Here is a 19,673-nt window from a genome sequence, read left to right on the forward strand (position 1 = left end):
CATTTTTATGACTGTACATTCCAATGGTATTTTATTAAAACAGTGGTTCTATACGTATTTAACATTGTTTTCAGTTGGAAATTATAATGCTGGAGCTGGCTCACACTCCAGTAGAATTTACAGCTTTGGATTTCGTTTCTGTCAACAACAACCTGGTTACTGATGTAAGAATTATTTAAGTTGATTTTTGGATCTTATAAAAGTGTGAATATATATATAACTAAACTTGTAATAATTGATTTTGTAAGTATAAATGGACTTTTTATGATATTTTATAATGCTTGTGATAATATAGGTGTATTCATTTTTAGATAAACAAAATTGCTAATAAATCTGTTTGTATATAGGCAGTTGGCTTCGTGATGTGCTTTATGATGATTTTCGTCCAGTTCATGACATGAACTTCACATGAGTAACTTACCACTTCACAACAACTTGTTACCATCAGTCTCCTGAATTTTACTTTCACAACAGCATTCATATATTAGATTAACTAAAAGTTGAACACGATGTCTGTGGCAGACACAAACTACTCGTACATACTAGTAGCAAAGGTGTTAGTTAAATTGTATTATTTGTATGCTTAAATGATAAACTAGTTAAAAAATCAGTAACAGTGTAAAAATAAAGTGACATTATTAAATAACCTAGGAAACTATTGTTAAAGTTAGTACTAAGTAAAATACTAATAAATAGATACTAATGTAAGAAAGTTTTAAATTTTACAGAGAGAGTTTAAGAGTTATTTGTAATGTTAGTTGTAGAACTAATTGTAAACCTTTATTTAAGTCTCGGGGTTCTGACTGTTCCTTCATAGTAACTAATGCATTTGTTATTGTATATAAGAGCAAGTTTAGGTTTTATTCCCACAAATAGCTTAGTTCATGACTAAATTTATCAGACAGAGTAACTTTCTTAGAATTGGGCAATGTAATTTTCAAACAACCATTGAATGAACTTTTCAATTGTGTAAAAAAATATAACTTGTTACTTGAACAAATAAAATGTCGATGATAAGAAATTTAAACAGAAGTTAAAATCAGTGCTGATAGTTCCTATATGGTACCAAGGAATTTATAATATATTGTAACCGCAATAAAAATTCAACATGATAGCCTAGTTATGTAGCCAATATCAGATGATGTGCTTGTTTTTAACATATGAACTTGGCAATGCCATTCATGTAAACATGTATTACGGCAGTAAAACAAATTGATTGATTGATACTATACTAAGTTCAATAAGTTTTGTGTTAGCTAAATATATTTCGCAATTTTAAATGTATAAATATTTAGTATATTATATGTAGGCTTACATCTTATGTAAAGTTTTAAATCAGCAATATGAACCTCTGAGGTTGTTATAATTTTCAAAACTCCATGTCTCGGGTGATGTGGATCATTGTGGAAAACTTTGCCTAAAACCTCTCTCAATCACAATTTACAAGGTTGCAAAGGTGGACGTTTGAGGGGATTTGAATAAAGATTTTCCAGAATCATGAAATGTGGGGGGTGTCGTTATATGGTGTCACCGTTTAAAACTCATTTCAATTTAAGACTGGTAGTTTATCACCGATAACGTCTAATTTTAAGTAATAATAAGAAAAGATAGTAATCTTGATGTAAAAAAGAGAAAAACGCGTAAGTAAGTGCAGCTTACTTGACTAAGCTAGTAAATAATTTATGTACGATTGTATCTACACAAATAAAAATAAAATGTTCTTTTTTGGTAAAAACGCTGGACCGATGTGGCTATTTTTATTTTGAAACACTTACAATAGTCCAAATTAATCTGTTTTAGGAAGAAAAAAAATAGAAATTATGTTTAGATCCAGGTTTTCAATGAAACTGGATATTCCAAACATTTCGAGAAATAGAAGTGTACTGTAAACAGCAATGACACAAAATTGTAGTATGTGTGGCACCATTTAATGCACTATTATTATATATATTATTTAAACACTGGCACAAGATTCAATTTAATGAACCAAACTGTGAATACACAGGCTACTCGTAAGGTACCCATAACTGGAGTTCCGGATATTGTGGCAAGAAATATTTACAGTAGCCGAAGGAATAAAAAAGCGTATTTATTTTAACGGTTTATCACTTTGCAGAAAATTATAAAACGAAGAAGATGCATAAGTACAGTAAAAAAATAATTAAACAGTTAACTGAACTAGACATGTACGTGTTTTTTCGTGTTTACACTAATGTGAGGAGAAAAACTCAGTTACAACCTCTTTGGAAGAAGAGATCTTCATGTTGAAAAAGTCAACTTCTGTAGAGATTAAGCAACCGAATTTCTGTATCCTGGGCATCGCACTCTGGCCGAATAAGGTCCGCTACCGTAGCCCACGAAAAAGTCCTGGGACTTGGTTACAGTAGGGATTCGCTGGTACGTTCTTTCGAGCAATTGTGGCCCGGGGACTAACATGATCCAACGTGTCATTTTCTCCGTCACTACAATATTTAAGGAATAGGCGAGCGCTGTGAGCCCGTGATTATTGTAAATAGAATCGAGAGGATGCTAAATCAGGACATAGGCACGGTCAATGCGCTGAATAAGGACCCCCGTATTACAAGTGGGTACTTATTCAGGGCATGGATACAGTCACTGCGCTGAATAAGGACCCCCGTATTACAAGTGGGTGCTTATTCAGGGCATGGACACAGTCACTGCGCTGAATAAGGACCCCCGTATTACAAGTGGGTACTTATTCAGGGCATGGATACAGTCACTGCGCTGAATAAGGACCCCCGTATTACAAGTGGGTGCTTATTCAGGGCATGGACACAGTCACTGCGCTGAATAAGGACCCCCGTATTACAAGTGGGTGCTTATTCAGGGTATGAACACAGTCACTGCGCTGAATAAGGACCCCCGTATTACAAGTGGGTGCTTATTCAGGGCATGGACAAGGTCACTGCGCTGAATAAGGACCCCCGTATTACAAGTGGGTGCTTATTCAGAGCATGGACACGGTCACTGTGCTGAATAAGGACCCCCGTATTACAAGTGGGTGCTTATTCAGGGCATGGACACGGTCACTGCGCTGATTTAGCGCTCACCCCTTCGTGACGTTAAATTGAAGGGGTGCTAAATCAGACACCCATCTGATTTAGTCCATCTCTAGTGAGTGATCATGTCCTTGCAAGCGGTTGGCCTGCCCGGCCATTGGTGGTGGTATGGAAGTTATCTCTAAGCCGAAGGTGCCCAGGTTAAGTGTTGAAGAAGGCTTAGTAGGCCTAACTTCGCCGGGCAAAATAAGAGATTATTTGACTTTACTTTTGCCTCACGCTTTTCATTAATTAAGTTTGTCCAAGTTTCCTCTTCTGTTGTATAAAACCGCTATTATTATTACCTAAATTTTGTTGTATTTTAGCGGAAATTTTTGACAAAACAAGTCCTTGAATAGTGCTTAAATTGTTCACAGGATGTGGGCCTACTAAGAATGCAACAATATTGTAATTAAACACTTTAATATCCTCTTTACATTATTAAAACCTTTTATATTATAATGTCTAGTTAATAGCCTAACTCAATATAAATATGTAGTGCAAACAAAATCTAACTTCTTTGCAAGCATGTTTCAGCAGGAAGACACATTAATAGACTAATTTCCATAACAATCCAAAGTATTTCACTATTAGTATATTCTTAAAATAGCGATCACAGAAATATTAACCATAGTCACAACCTTTGTAATTCTTTAAATAATTACAAGTTAATGATACACTTTATAACGTCAAAAACGTTAATATTCATATCAAATAAGAACATCGTATAGTATATGTTACAGTATTTTTTTGTTTGAGGGCGAATAGAAAATGTATACAAGATATAGATATCACTGGTTAAAAATGTGCTGTGGTGTGCCCGAAGAAGAAACTTTTCCACTTAACCCAAATTATCCTGCTGGTGTCTATATAGGACATCTTGGTAGGGTTTATCAACTGTCTGTATTGATAAAGGTCACAATACTCTACAGTCAAATGCGAGTTATTAATAAATAAACTATAAGTACTTTAGTTTCCTGTTAAATGGTGAATTAAATTAGTTTCTATATTTATGCACTGTACTATAAATTTTGATAATGTTAACTCACTTTAATATTATAACATAAATTTAATATATGTTGTTAGATCCTGTGCATTACAATATGTTTTATAATATCATCATAAATATTCCTTACAGTTTGAAATTTAGGTTAAAAAATATTAATATGCAATTTGACTTCAATTTGACAAACAGTTATATAAATATATTATGAGTGCATCTTTTCCATGTAATTTGTCTCAATGGGGATACATTTGCCCATACAAATATATTTTCATTACTTGATTAACTACATTTGTTAAGCTTACATAGGGGATACATATCTTAGATTAAGCATGTCAGATAAGATTCATTTTTAAATTTGAAGCTCCATAAATATGTACTCACATATTCTTGTGATTATTATTTCTCCAAATAAATGTTATCATATAAAATAATATATGGTGTGAGTTTAAAATAAATCCGGACAAAAGCCATTGATAAACAATGAATTTTGACACTTTGTTTTAAAATTTATTTCTAAATATTGTGTACATATTTAAATGTTAAAACTTTTGAATTTATAGGCTCATTTTTGTTTTGTGTTTATCAACATACTGATTAAGTGTTACGGAAGAAGTATTTAGTATACATTGGAAACAATGAAGGAAAAGTTAATGAACCTTTAAGAACTCCTAAATTTAATTTTATAGGATTTATAGCATAGGACTTTGCCCATTTTAGTTGTTGTGTCTATCCAAGATTGCCATAATTTAAAAGGGCATTTGAAGAAATGTTGTGGTTAACATTTAAAATCTCTGAGGAGATGTAAGTAACAAAACAGTCTAACTTTGAAAAATCTAATGTTCCAAACTGTAATTTAATAACAAAGTTGTTAATTCAAGATCATCAAGGATTTTGGAATGCCATGCCTTCTAAAATATAAGCAACCTATAATTATTTTTAATTCTCTACTATTTGTATTTACCTGCCGAGTTTTTCGTGGTTCCGACAAATATCCACCAACATGCAAAGACACTGTGGACTTGCTACGGAGTTACACTATTCACAAATTTGTCAGAGTTACAAATTACCTTTTTAAAAATGTACTTAAAATTGTTTGCAGCACTCAATCAGTACTTAGTAAAACATTATAAGAGATATTTTAGTATTGTTATTTTTATTCATAGTAATTTTACTTTAAATCATTAAGAGGCTTTATCGGTAATTTTATACAGTTAGTTAAGTTGTATAACGGGCGTTGACAAGTATCTTACTAGTACATTAAGTAAGCCATTCAAAATATATATCAATATCAACAATTAATTAAGAATATGATTTTCATAATATCTATAGGCTCTAATTCGTACCTTTAGAAAAGTACTCTTGAAAAACCAAATGTAAGTTGATTTCAAAATTATAATTAATTATTGTTTCTGTAAATTGTTTAAATAAAATAAAAACTTGGTGACCTATTATAACTACGAGTTATTGTTTAGGATTGCCAAACAATAAACAACGAGTGACAAATAAAACCAATGGAAGACTCGAGGATCTGTATTAACCCGTGCTTTTGTTTAATTAGTTACTGAGCTTGGCTTTAGTCAGGTTTAATTAGTGGCTCAAGTGCACTGGTTTAATTTCTCAACAACATTTTGTGCTCTCAAATTTGAGCCCGAACCTCTTGCTCTACAAGTTCAGAATATTGGCCCTATGAACTCTAATCTAAAACTAAAATCTAATGTACTAAAATTAAATCTAAACTACTTAATTCTGTTGGAGCTACTATCTGATAATTTTATATGTAACAAAGTAGTGTACTCTTCTATTCTTCCATTAGGTAGCGAATTACTAATTTCTTCGTCCTGAACCTAACTGTAGAAAATATAACAAATTCATGCACGTGTTTTCAAGGTTCACTTGAAACTGTGATTTTGGGGGGCTCACTGTTCTTCATCAATCCTAAATGGTTCTATAACAGTTCTGCAGGAGGAACTCTAATGGTCCACTGGCAATCTTTCAGATATGGCTATTAGACAACGCCAGTGACGTGAATCTGCAAAAACTCGTCGGGCAAGTGCAGATTATTCTTGCGGAAGGGGATCTCGGAGAGTTGCTGGTCTATGGGGATGCGAGTGTCGTACAAGGAGGGTGCTTGGAAGATGATGCCGCACGTTCCTCCTATACAGGCCAGCGTAAACACCCACAGGAAGAAGCGGTCCAAAACCATCGAGATGTACTTCCAATCTTCCACAATCTGTGGGAGAAAATAGTTAGAATTCTTCATTTCTCGGTGTTTATAACCACCTTGCATATTGCACAAACGGACTAAGACTAACCTCGTTATCCTTGTCGGCATCTTTGATGTGCTGAGCGATAAACCTGACACCCTGGAGAGCCGAGAGAACATCTGGTGACATCTGACGAGGCAGCGTGTTCTCAGAGTCTGTCACTAGAACAGTTCCAATACAATTTTCAAAAACTGTATCCGGAAAAAAGTTCTCTTGAGAAAGTACATTATGTACACCACTGAAAGTTTTGCTGTTTTATGATAGTGTCAAAGTGAACTTTTAAAAAACGCATAAAGAATTTTACTGTTTCTGGGGGACTGGTGGTTGATGGTTTGATAGTGCGACAGAAAGTAATCCAGTACTTGTTTAGTTTGAGTTATTAGAAATTTGTGCAACTCAACCTACGTCCATTCAACGTCGTGTATGGCACAAATCCTCGTATTGCAAGGACGTAGCCTGCGAGGGGATCCAAGAGGTCCTGAACCTCCCCCCAATTTTTTTCAATTACTTTTTTTGTAAACGATTATTATTATTTAAATAATTCAGTACGACTGACATGTACTGTTGAAAGATCGTTCACGACAAAGAAACGGGTCAAGAAACAAAATGGGGGCCCTCCTTACTCTCTGTCCACTACGGGAAAATATCAGTTGTCTGGATCCCCTCTCACAATCTTTCCTGACTATGTTCTTGTCGTACTATTGTCTTCACCAGTCTATCAATAACTCCGCATTGAACTGTTGGACTTACTAGGTTACCGATTGACTATCAATAAAATTATACTTGCAAAGAAGCAATCAGAGTTTGTACTTGTAATTGTTTGTGATTGTTACAACGCTAGTTGTAATGGACCTCAAAACAGTACTGCATACTTACAAGTATCTTATTCATTTTCCATTCATGCTCTCTTAAAGATACAAACTCAGGCATGGTTGACGTCTCAAGTTAGATATTAGAAGATTCTATCCTATGAAAAAACTTAGGTGTCTTAAGAGAACAACTTTACTGTTCACATCACGATCGGACAGCCAGTCCTAGTATTAAAATTGGCGCGGATATAGCGCAACACTATTGAATTTTGTTGATAGATTACAAAGCTAGTTTCTAACCTCAATGAGGCATTTTTGGGTTGTCTTTCAACTTTTCTGCAAGGGTCGTTCATACTAATAATAATAGCGATATGTCAACACGTTCGTCACGTCATGTCAGTTAAAAAGAATGATAGATTTTTCTCAAGAAATGTTTAAGCAGGTCTTTTCAGAATAGTCCAAATACTACTAGATAATTTCCGATGTTTCGGAATGATACCGATGTTCGATATGATACCAGTTTTACTCGTCTGTAAACAACGTCAGCTTTAGTTTCGATAATATTTTCAATCAACAGAATTCCTTTAAGTTGACACTTTCACTTGAAGAACTCTTTGAAATACGCACATGATTTGAAGATGTTAACGTGGGTTGTCAATGCCTTCTCATCAATACAATCAATGTATTCCATTGATTACAATCTTGAAACACGATTATGCATACGAAAATCCTATAGCAAAATGATGAGAAGAGAGGCGAAGCTTTTCTGTAAAAGATTCAAAATTACTAACCGAAAATGTAGTTGGCTGTGGAAATCCATGACAAACATGTGAGACTAATCAGAATGTAGCCTTATGGGGAATTTCATGGGGAAATTTCATGGGAAACATCATGGGGAATTTCCCTGGTTTTATTTGTAGTCACTATGCTCAAACAAGTCAACATGTACCAACAACAATGTACATGTCAACATGTACAATCCAGATCGGAAGTACAGTTTCTAAATTAAAAATCACTTCATCAAGTAAATTGTATAACTATCTCTTGTTATATTTAAAAAACCGAAACCAACTTCAAAGTAAAACCTAATTATTACTTACTTGAAGAATGAGGCTGGTGTCGCGACTCATCGCCGATCGCAGTTCGGTAAGCGCTCGCCACAGATTCGAATCCTCGAGGTTCGTGCGGACTGCCTTTAGAATCTCCTGGATATGGATCACTGATGCTGTCCCTTAAAAGTGCATCATTGTTTACAGCAACTCTCTTTTTAGCCTAGTTATGTACTTTAAAATTATTAATTTTGGTATATTTGCAATGATTTATTTTTCTCGTATTCAGGCGTCGTACCTGAAGTCACCATCATTTATGTAACCTCCATCATAGAAAGACTCGTCATAGTTGTCCCTGAGAGAGTAGGGAGGGCGTCTCATCATCAGAATCCGCGGCATCACGTGCAAGAATACTTTCTTCACCCAGGGTGACATCTTGTGGGTAGATGGTGACCTATAAAATTAAGAGACGTTAAAAGTCTACAGTATAACTTGTCCAATGAAACATTGCGTACCTTAAGATTATATCTGATTTGAGAAGTGTGTTGAGTTGTCTTGTCTATTCGCCCATATATTCATGATACGATACCTGAAGTGGACATTGAGCACACATACAGTGACGCAGATTGAGAGAGTGACGAGGATCATGGTGAACAGAAGGTACTTTCCAAGCAGAGGCACTGCCAGAGATGTGGGAGGAATAATCTCGGCCAACAAGAGGAAGAACACAGTGAGTGACACAAGGATAGAACTGCAAAGAGTCACCTGGAAATAAAAAATTATTGTTTAGGAAAGTATGAAGCTCCTTTATTGCAAAGTACCTCACGCGCCTTGTCGTTTAACAGGCTTCGATAAAGTTCCATGCACAATTTCAAAGCTATAGCTAAATTCATTCTGGACATATTATGCGGACAGTTAAATCCCATAGACTGACATGGACAATCACCGAATTTCATGGAGCTTATTGCACAAAAACGAAGTTTAAGCAATATTAAAATCTATATCTAAACTCGTTCTTAGGATATCAGCGGAGTTAAATCCCGTGGACAGAATGTTCACACGTTGACATTATCATCAAATTGATGCTTAGGTGGGAATGAACGCTCGTACTTTCAAGACCATAACTCAATTCGTCTCGAGACAACTAGAGTCTGATTGATTCAACTTTAAAGCTAGTACTTAACATTACTTTAAGAGAAAATGCATTAAGGTAATATTACAATTACTCTTACCTTTTCACCCGAATCGGAAGGCAGGTAAAAGACGAGGACAGTGAGGAATGTGATGCCGACACAGGGAATAATCAGGTTCACCGTGTAGAAGAGAGTCTTACGCCGCATTGTCAGATTGAATGTAATGTCTGCAATTATTTAGAACAATATCATCCTCAGATTTAATATGTTGATCATAATCTGCATCAAAACTCAGCCATGGTCTTTATTTGACCCAAACATACCTGAGTAAGGTTCTTGACAGCACGGATCATATTCCTCATTCCTCCTTGCAGGAACTTCAAGGATGTCCCATTCCACTGACAGGTAGAACTCGCTCAAATCAATTCCGACGGGGACCAGGTTGGAACCTGTCTGCTGCTCCATGTGGCGCAAATCCACCTAGAGATATATAAATCGTATTAGCAGCTATTGCGACAAATTTAAGCCTCTAAAATATTTAAATGGATTACTAAGTGGTAAGTTTGACATTGAGAGGATGCTGAGTACCTGGTAGCCGTTGTAAGTCCATGAGCCGAAACGCATAATGCAGCTCTGTTGGTCGAAAAGGAAAGTACAGTACATTGATCTCACAAGACGACTTGTAAATGGCGGGAGGCTTCCAGATGACTTCCCCTGTGTACTTAAGAGTGGCTTTGGTCATCAAGGTCACCTCATAATTTCCGTCAGCACTGTAACATCAAGCACTGACTGTCAGTGGCAATAATATGAGGTATGAGTACGCACGGTCTAAAATGTCATGTAAGAGGTTTCGTTAAGCATATGAGTGACATCTCATGAAGTGACATGCAAAATCATTGATCTCGATCCTCTCTATGCAGAAAACTTCAAGTATATGCCTAAATTCTCGAAATATCCTGCGAACAGTCAGACAGTCAGAATAAAAATTTTGCCAGTACCCTGAGGAATAGCCTCAGCTAACGCTCAGCCATTAAACATATTTAGATTAATTAAAGAGGAACATCCCTAGAATGAACCTGGAAACCTTAGTTGGTTATCTTTTTCCTAATTCAATCTTAATTATTTAACACGATTATTAGATTGTCTAAAGTAGAGTTTTTGTTAATAATGTCACCCTCAAAGATATTTTCACCTACAGAATGATAACTTTAAATCCTTACTGTTAAATGGTCAATTTAATTCTAATAAAATGATCCGTTGTGTTCACTTAATATTTATAGAATATCTACTAAGCGTCCTAAAAGCGTTTCAAACTATGCCAGTATTAACGAATTGGGAGATAAGAAGTGAAATTAAATCTCACTTCCTTAATAAAAGCAAGTTGGGATAAAAATTAGATTTTTTAAGACACAATATTAGGCAAATATTTGTTGAAATCTCATTGGAGAAAATGTGTTAAATTCTTAACTTATAACATCAACGGAGCATGAATTAAAAAGCCGTGTACTAATAAGCAAATAATGCAGTATGACGTTTAGAATTGGTGATCCATTATCTGATCCACTCAAAAAACATATAGTTCATTTTTTATATGGATACATATTTTAACATATTAAATAAATAATTACATTCTCTTACGAGTACATCGTAATAACAATGTAAAAAAATAATATTACTTAAAAGAAGGCATTTTTCTTACTGCATTAAATGTATTAGTGCCGCAGTATTTCAGTGGTTTAAAACTGGACCTAATGAAAAATTGGTTTCAATGTTAATAAAATATGGTATTGCTGACTACATTCTCTTTGCTGTTTAGTATATAATAGAAAGCTAAAATATGTATATAAAAAGTTGCACTTTAGCAATTATTACATTCCTATTTGTAGCACGAGTGTGTGATCAATGCCGATTCGACAGATTCGTGTAACTTTAAATCGAAAAATGGCAATACATTTGTGTTTGACAGATTTAATGAACTTACTTATTGTACAGAACGATGTCGGGTAGCCAAATGTGCTCTGAGGGTACGTACAGCATCTCCACACCCCCGTACTCTTCGGGGTCCCACCGTAGCTTGTAGTCCACCCATTTCTGGAAACGTACAAGACAAACCATAAATGTATTAAAAGTAGATGCGATTGACATAACACATTATTCTAAAGCACTTTTCAATAACTCAAAATGTCCAGATATATTGTGATTACACAATTTTTTATTTAGTGTTATATAATTGCGCTCAATATATTTTCTTCATGCATTAAAGATTCTGCCGTTTGGATGTAACCTTCCAAATTGAAAAATTCCTACTTTTGGCCTACTAAAAAAACTAACCAATTTGCAGCTTTACTACAAAAAATAGTATAATTCCTCTGGGATTGTGACGACTTGAGAAGAGAAAGCGGGAAAAGCCTACGGGGAATGTGTGGGCTAATAGTCTTAACAGATGACAGCGCGTCGAGTTCCAAACCAGCCACTCTCGATTTCCTCTTACTCTTAAACACATTGGTCTCTGACATTGTGGATGAAATTGGCGTTTATTCAGGGCTTATTTATTACAAACAGCCCATTGGTTATATATGTGATGAAACGTTTACTAACAAGATAAAGATTCATACAGTTGGCGCCAAACTATTTCCAGAGAGTTTTTAAACATCCAGTGTACTTCAAATAAAACATAATGTGTATATGAAATAGCCTATATATCGTGCATATACTCTTTATTTAAAGTTTGTTATTGACGATGGAATGTTTGAAAGGATAACGAGATTTCGGACATTTGCCATTATTATATGTTACGAAAGGTATAACACGACGTTTCTAGGATTGGAATCTATACTCTTCGTCAGGTGGGGAGGGTTATTAATGCAAACAAAAATATAGAGCAGAAAGAAAAAAGAAGGGAAATAAAAGGGTTTAAAAATACCCGAAAAATGCTTCCCAATGAGTCCAGTCCAAGTGTTGTCACTGCAGATACTGCAAGTCCCGAGTACAAGTCACGAATATGAGAATCACAATCATACATCACATCGGCACAGGCGTAAGTTGGATACTGACAAGCAAATCAATATCGGCACTTTCTGTCGGCACGTTCCAATCCTCGAAGGTTGTAGCATACCTTTTGTAACGTATGACGATGACAAATGTCCAAAATCCTGTGTATATACTGTACAACTAGTTAATGATTAAATTTCATGCAGATAGAATAATCATTGAAATAGTTAAATATTGAATATGATGTATACATTTGATTACAAGAAACTATCTGGGCAATTGGTTGTCTATTTCGAGTTTTATACTAACCAGTAACTCTCAGTAATTCAGGTTTTCATCAAATTATTATATTTTTATAATTTCATTTTTATTTATTTGTCCAATAGCGATTATTACCATTTTATATTTTACATTAAGTATTATTAGTATAAAAAAAGGTTAGAAGTAATGAAACAACCCTTTAAATATAATATAAATTAGTTCTATATAAATATAGCACAACATCAATGTTGGAGTAGGAAAAATCTCACCTGTTCAACCCATACATTCGTTGTGAGTACCTGGTTCTTCAAGTTCTGTGAAAATAGAAAAATGTTATATAAAGCATAATTTTATTTTCAAACCATGAAAAGATAAATAATTACCAAGCAGTAATTTTTTGTTTTTTAAGTTATATCAATAACTACCTTTTTGAATATCAATATTTATCTCGGATAAAGTTAAATAGTGGTGCAGTAGTTGTAATCATGATTAAGAGCCTTGGTGTAAAAAAAACAACCCCTAGACAAATAATTTTACTCACCATTTCGATGAGTTGGGTGAGCTTGAGTCCCAGCCACACGGTGACAGATTCTGTGTTGTTGATAACAGGTCTTATCAATCTGTTATAGTTACTGAGAAGATCGTCGTATAACCGCTTGGCATCTGGATTGGCCTCAATCTGCTTCTTACCTGTTAACAAAATATATTTTTGTAGTAAGAAGGTGAAATTTCTGCACCAATCGACCTCTATCCTTCTCAAAGCTTACTGATGTAAGTTTTCAAGTAAAACAAGTCAATTTCGACTTGAAACAAATTCCTTCAGTATTATATTACATTTTTATAATAATTCTATGACGAAAATAGGGGTTGAAAGATAAAAACATTTTATGAGAAAGAAATAAAGTAAGAAAATTGTAGTTATTGAGTATGTAAAGGAGAATAGGAAATTATTTAACATCAAAGTCTTTTGGTTTACAGTGCGTCGAAACATTGAAGTTTGTTATGAAACCGACTGAATAGGCCTGATAATTCAGGAAATAAAATGTTCTTTCATAATTTAGTTATGCTGGAATCATCACTGTTCAACAGATACTAAATAAACCCGGGTGCAGACGAGAAGACGGTTGAGGGCGTGGCCAGTGCGACCTGTATCTTTGCATCAACCAATCAGAGACATGCTGCGTTGCCAAACTGATTACCCTCACAATACTCGTAGTCACAGACACGTTCTTACTTTTAAATTTGGCTACTGAAAAAAATACGAGAGCCGCTCTTAATCAAATGGTATATACTGTAAATAAGGAACCTAGAAATATTCTAATACAATTTCTCTACGCACGAAATTAAGGTAATTAATTGGTCACTATATATTTTAATATAAAATGTGTACCTATTTTCTTCATATATAACATTTTTGAACTTTTGTTGAAAGTAGGGTTGTATATAAATTAAATGAATTCAAAATTATTTAATATTATTCTGATATAAACATGATGCAGAAATTAATCAATTGTACATCATTGATGTCTGTTGAATACTATTACATACTGTAATTAAATTGATACTTACAATAAAACCATTATTCATTCTTTTTACTATTTATTAATTTTCGTTGTAAAAGTAAGAAAACATTACAAATTTTACATAAGCCAACATTCTATAAAAGTTTAGTAAATGTGTATGTTTTTAAGCTGACATAAATTTATATTGTGTTTGGGCTAATGTTAATACGCATTCGGAGTGCCAATTGCGTAAAAATACATTCAGGAGAAATTATTAATTAATATAAATAAAATAAAATGTTACATTGCTGAAACAAAAAAATCCACATATACATGTCCACAAGACAATGCTCCTATCGTATTACAAGGAAAGTCTGAAGAGTGAAGAAATTTTTGTTATATGTTCATAAATAAAATATACTATTACAAAACCTGTTGCGCTTTCCAATATTCACAACTAGTACTCTTTTAATGCAAGTCATTATGAAAGACTATCGTGTACGCAGTTGGGGTGATTACTTTTTTAGTAAACTTTATCATTTTATAGTTTTTATAATATAGAATCACGTCGAAAATTCAGCATAGACAAACCAACAACAATGATATTCAAGACAGAGAAAGGCCAATTTCCAGTCTAGTTCCAGTTGTATAGGTGGAAATGTTTTGAAAACTTTTAAATGGCTTCATAGAAGGGAAAACGCTGTAGATAGCGTGCCTAGATTTAACACACACTTGTTGTAATTTACATTACATGCATAATTATTTGATATTACACGAATGTTCAACAAAGAAATGCTTTCCCAATTAGTAACTATTCATGAGATAAGTGCCATAATCAGCAAGATACATAGTCTACAATTTCAACAATTCTACAATAAGATTCTATGTTGAAAAGTATGAAAGAATCCTCAAAATCTGTATGTAGAAAAGCTCTCTGATGTATGGTTTTGTGACATTGGCGTGATTCGAAACGAATTCTTCTCTTTTTGTTTTTATCCACAACCATCAAAGAACAATCAATTTATAAAATATCAAATTTTTAAAAATATTTGGATTTAATGTATTCCAAATAAAAGAGTTGTTTAAAAAAAGTTTTACTGTGACAAATGTTTAAGTAAACAATGTGAACAGTACGAATATTGGAAAACGTATTTCAAAATAATACCTACTTATAATATTTTGACATCTTACAATCTTAAATAATCTTTTTAAAACATTCTACAAATTTCGTTCTAGTACACATTACAATAACTTGGTATTAATGAATAATCAATTTCGACTATTAAATTCAAATTCAAATTCTTTATTCAGCATGTAGACAGAGTTAACAATGTATATGCCAAGTCAACAAATCATAACAAAATATAATAATGTCTCTCAATAAAATAATTTTACTTTTTCAAGTTTACACTATCTTATCAGCTAAAAAGTCCTTAACAGAATAGTAAGCCTTCTCGATCAACAACCATTTCAATTTTTTTCTAAAAACTGTGTTTAATTAGAAAGATGATTAAAACATTTTGATTAGAGAATGAATAACTTGCTTGGTGACAAAACAAAATACTCTTTAGGAAATCAAGGAATTAAATAAAATATATTTTTATTTATTTTATCCAATAAAATTTTTATTGCCGTATAGCTACGACTTTAAAAGGTACCAAGAGCAGGTTAGTTTACTTTTGGATATAATTGAATGACGTGTTGGCCCTTGAAGTAACGAGCTTTCTGCGCTGAGGGCGGTTTTCTCACTAATTCTAGGGTCTTGTTAACAGTGACTAGTCTACCCTTTGGCGGAATCCTTTTCTTCTAAACAATTGCTTTTTAATTTCCCTTTGTGAGCTTTCTTTAAATAAATATTTATTCAGTTTTGTTTAAAAAAAGGAATTAGAACAATAAATTGTTTATTTGTTTGTGTTTCACTAAAATTATGCCAGTGCCTATTTTAATGGTCACGATAATGTTCGTGGCAAAACGACTTATAATACATCACGATATCTAATTCCCAAGATACCTGTTCAGACGATCCATAGTAATTTGGTACTATTAGTTTGTTTAGTCCAATTTAAAACGTTACAGAACTTAATAAGAAATTGAAACATGTTGGAAGTCTTCATTTAAGACCTAAATAATCAAAACCTTAAAAATTTTCAAATATAATGTTTTAGGCCATGAACAAAATTCTTATTTTAAATGCAATACATCTTTATTTAACATTCTAAAACACTAAACTCTGAAATACTTGTGTATTCAGGATAGCTATTTGCTTAGACATACAAATAAGAATGGTATAAAACAAAATAATCCTGTGATACGGGAATCTGTGAAAATTGTGGAATTTTTGAAAGACAACAATTATTATACGAAAAATCACACCTTAGTCTCTAAAGTTGTATAATATTAGTTTAAAAAATCAACTGTTCTGTGTAAACATCGTTTGTTATTTTCAGTTTGTTTACGTTTATAGTGAGTAAATTGTTTAAATAGTAAGCCAAAAAAGCTTTCACACAGTTTTAGATGTCAGCGATTAGGTAAGTACTAATTTACCTCAAGTTACGTATATCAACCTTACAAAATGTCCTAAAACATAAGATGGTCAGAATGTCACTTCGAATACACCCTTTGAGGGCAGTCGACAAGAACTATGTTAGATGAAATTTGGCTGGGCTGTTCTTTTTAACTAATGTACCAATTCTAGCTGTAAATGTTCTAAAATATTAAAACAACTTTTATTTTAAATTTAAAGACTAAGATAAACTCCATGTTAGTTCTCGAATATGTTTATTATGAATGATAGGTGCATTTGGAGTGTTTAGCTGGGGGTTTCTTAAAAATTAATAAAAATTATTCAATTTATTGAAAATACAACATATTATATACCAAAATATTCATAAAAAACATAAAGAACGATTTTAAAATAAATAAAACTACTTACCTTTGTACATATCCCTTAAAACTTGCTCAAAAATTAAAAAAAAACTGTTTTTGAAAAAAAAAAAATTTTTTTACCACAAAAACCACATAGTATAAAACTTACTAGACAAAGATTTGAAGATAGCCAATTTTTTCTAAAATTCATGAAAATAAATAATATATACAGTTTTCGCACAATATTTTACTTGAAAAAACTGTTATGATGGAAATATATACAGTAATGTACATGGAAGAAACCCTTCCATTCACTCTTAGGCACTACTACTATCATGTTTTCTCTTCCTCCCTTGATACTTTGGTCTCCAAAAATGATCCAATTTATGGAAACACACTCTATGAACACCAGAATTGCATCCTGGACACTAAAATCGTGATCTCCCCATTTTTGTGTGTGGCCACATACAATACATAGCCGCTCTTGTCTTCCTGGTAAGCGTTGGAGGGAATGGCCTGCACCAGGATTTGAATTATAATCATCCGGGAAAGTTGTCTGCACTGATATCACTGTCACTCACATCACTCATTTGTTCTTCTAAAATATTTCTAATATCTTCTCAACGTAAATCATCCGCCATTTCGAACGTAATTACGATCGGAATAAAACGAAATAACACCGATAAAACACGCCGACACAACTCATTGGTTAGCGGCTGCGAGTAAAACACAAACAACGTCGTAACAAAAAATACCAGCTATTTGTTAATTCTTTTAACAATTCATCTGGAAACAGATCTAGAGGAAAGAGTAGACGTTTCTGTACACAATGCAGTAAATAACGGCCGAATTTAATCGAAGATAGCCGAGCAGCGATGACGAATTCGAAGGCATGTTTGAACGTCGACGCATCGATCTCTATCATTCATATTAAACGAATGAACGTCGCTAGAGCGGCTTCTATCACTAAGAGGGTTAAAGACTAAGATAAACTCCATGTTAGTTCTCTTTTGACAGAAGTAGGCTTCTCTGATCTGTGATATATATTTTCTTGAGGGGGAAAATCAGCTATAAAACAAAACATACTAAGTAAATTATAGTAGCTATAAAATTATACCTTTTTACATATTTCCTTGATTGTGGCAACAAGGCAAACTAAGCATTGGCGTATAACATATTTCACTCGGACCACTAAATTGCATACAAAGCGGCGGATAAACGCTAGCAGTGCAGATATACGAGACAATGTAGTCTTTTAATATACATTTAAAGGCTGATATTAAACATATCTAAGTTGCCTTTTGCCAAAAGTAGGCTTCTCAAACATCACCAGCCGCTTGCGGTTAAAAAAACATTCCCATAAGCAACCAAGGAGTTTTTTCAATGCCATGAGGCCCCGTCTACATCCATCCGAGCTAGTCAACTGACTGCCTTTCCAGAGTAAGGGCTTTCAGTAGCATGATGCCTCACAAATCAGGTTTTCAACCGTTGCCTAACCAATATTTATACTCAGCCATTTCCCGCTAAAACCCTGAGCCCACTGGGTATCTTCATTCAAGAAATAAGACCGCAAACCCTACATAGTACGCCAAACTATACAAGAAGAATTGGAAATGAACTAAGGATGACTGATTAACATATTCTTTCTGTAACCAGTGAAGTAAAAAACCAGACATAGTCGATTCATAAGATCAATGAGTTGCAAAAAAGGAGGTACGTTAAATTTACTTTGTAATTAAAAATCTATGTTCCGGGAATGTACTGTAAATTTCCATTTTTATTTCAACTGATAATAGATCAACCTAAAACCTAAAACCATATTTATCCCTATCATGATTTTATCTTACATTTTGAACCAAACTTTTGAATTTTTCAAACTAGGCAAAGGAATTCGCAACCTATTACAGTTTTTAAGAATATGTTTCCTCTGTATGAAATATTCCATATACACATTCTCATTTTAAAGGATGACTAAAGGATTTCCTATATAGCCTTTCTTATTTATCTTAGGGAAAAAAGTTGAGAAATTATTGCACTTAAAAGGGTCCTAAAAGGGTCCTTTGTGCTGCTTCCGGAGCGACAAGATACTCTGAACGGGTGAGATCGGGGCAGGATCCACCTACCGTTAAATTCCAAAGCGAAGGATTTTGGGTTATTAATCTGTCATGTCTCCTTGGAAGAAGGATACGCAACCTCTGTACCAGCCTCTCCAGTCAAAGGAGGCAGGGGTGACAAAACCATTATGCCTAGTCTAGTAACTAACTTTAACGCTTAAACCTATCAACTCCAACAGTTATTCCCCTCAGTAAACTAGACCCTTGCATCGCAATATCTCGACATTTGCGGTTAGTGATGTGCCACACCAGGATATCCAAAGGGTTGGCCATAATTAAATGACTCATCGGTTTTTACTTTGCTCAGTGTAGGTACAACTGGCAAGTATAAACCAGCCAGAAATGATGTCATTGTGGTTGGCCTTACTTGTAGTTGGCTATTAAATTGCTGTTGTAACAGTTTTTGCTTTGATAACAACAAAAACTTGATTCTATTGCTAAATGAACTTTGTGCTAATAATTATGTAAATATTTCGTTCGTTTACTAAACATTTTAACATTTTCATCAATTACACTCTCGAGACCTTGATTGGCTGTTGTAAAACCTGTTTTCCTAACATTTCCAACACAAAAAATCCGTGAACGTACCTGCTACAACGAGTAAAGTCTTTGCAAAGCGG

The 19,673-nt window shown here is 33.8% G+C and overlaps 1 protein-coding gene across 1 annotated transcript; it reads right to left on the minus strand.

The window, feature by feature from the left end:
- Positions 1 to 5,215: 5,215 nt before the first annotated feature.
- LOC124372688 (acetylcholine receptor subunit beta-like 2) lies at positions 5,216 to 19,180 on the minus strand. Its single transcript, XM_046831097.1, is given in 13 exon segments — positions 5,216 to 6,295; positions 6,378 to 6,490; positions 8,239 to 8,369; positions 8,486 to 8,641; positions 8,777 to 8,952; positions 9,420 to 9,547; positions 9,644 to 9,800; positions 9,909 to 9,965; positions 9,967 to 10,090; positions 11,302 to 11,411; positions 12,842 to 12,886; positions 13,114 to 13,262; positions 19,141 to 19,180. Coding segments are annotated over 13 exon segments (1,611 nt in total). The 3' UTR covers positions 5,216 to 6,070.
- Between the last annotated feature and the right edge of the window lie 493 nt (positions 19,181 to 19,673).

This window comes from Homalodisca vitripennis, unplaced genomic scaffold (assembly GCF_021130785.1).
Source record: "Homalodisca vitripennis isolate AUS2020 unplaced genomic scaffold, UT_GWSS_2.1 ScUCBcl_3797;HRSCAF=9552, whole genome shotgun sequence".
Classification (NCBI taxonomy): Eukaryota; Metazoa; Arthropoda; class Insecta; order Hemiptera; family Cicadellidae; genus Homalodisca; species Homalodisca vitripennis.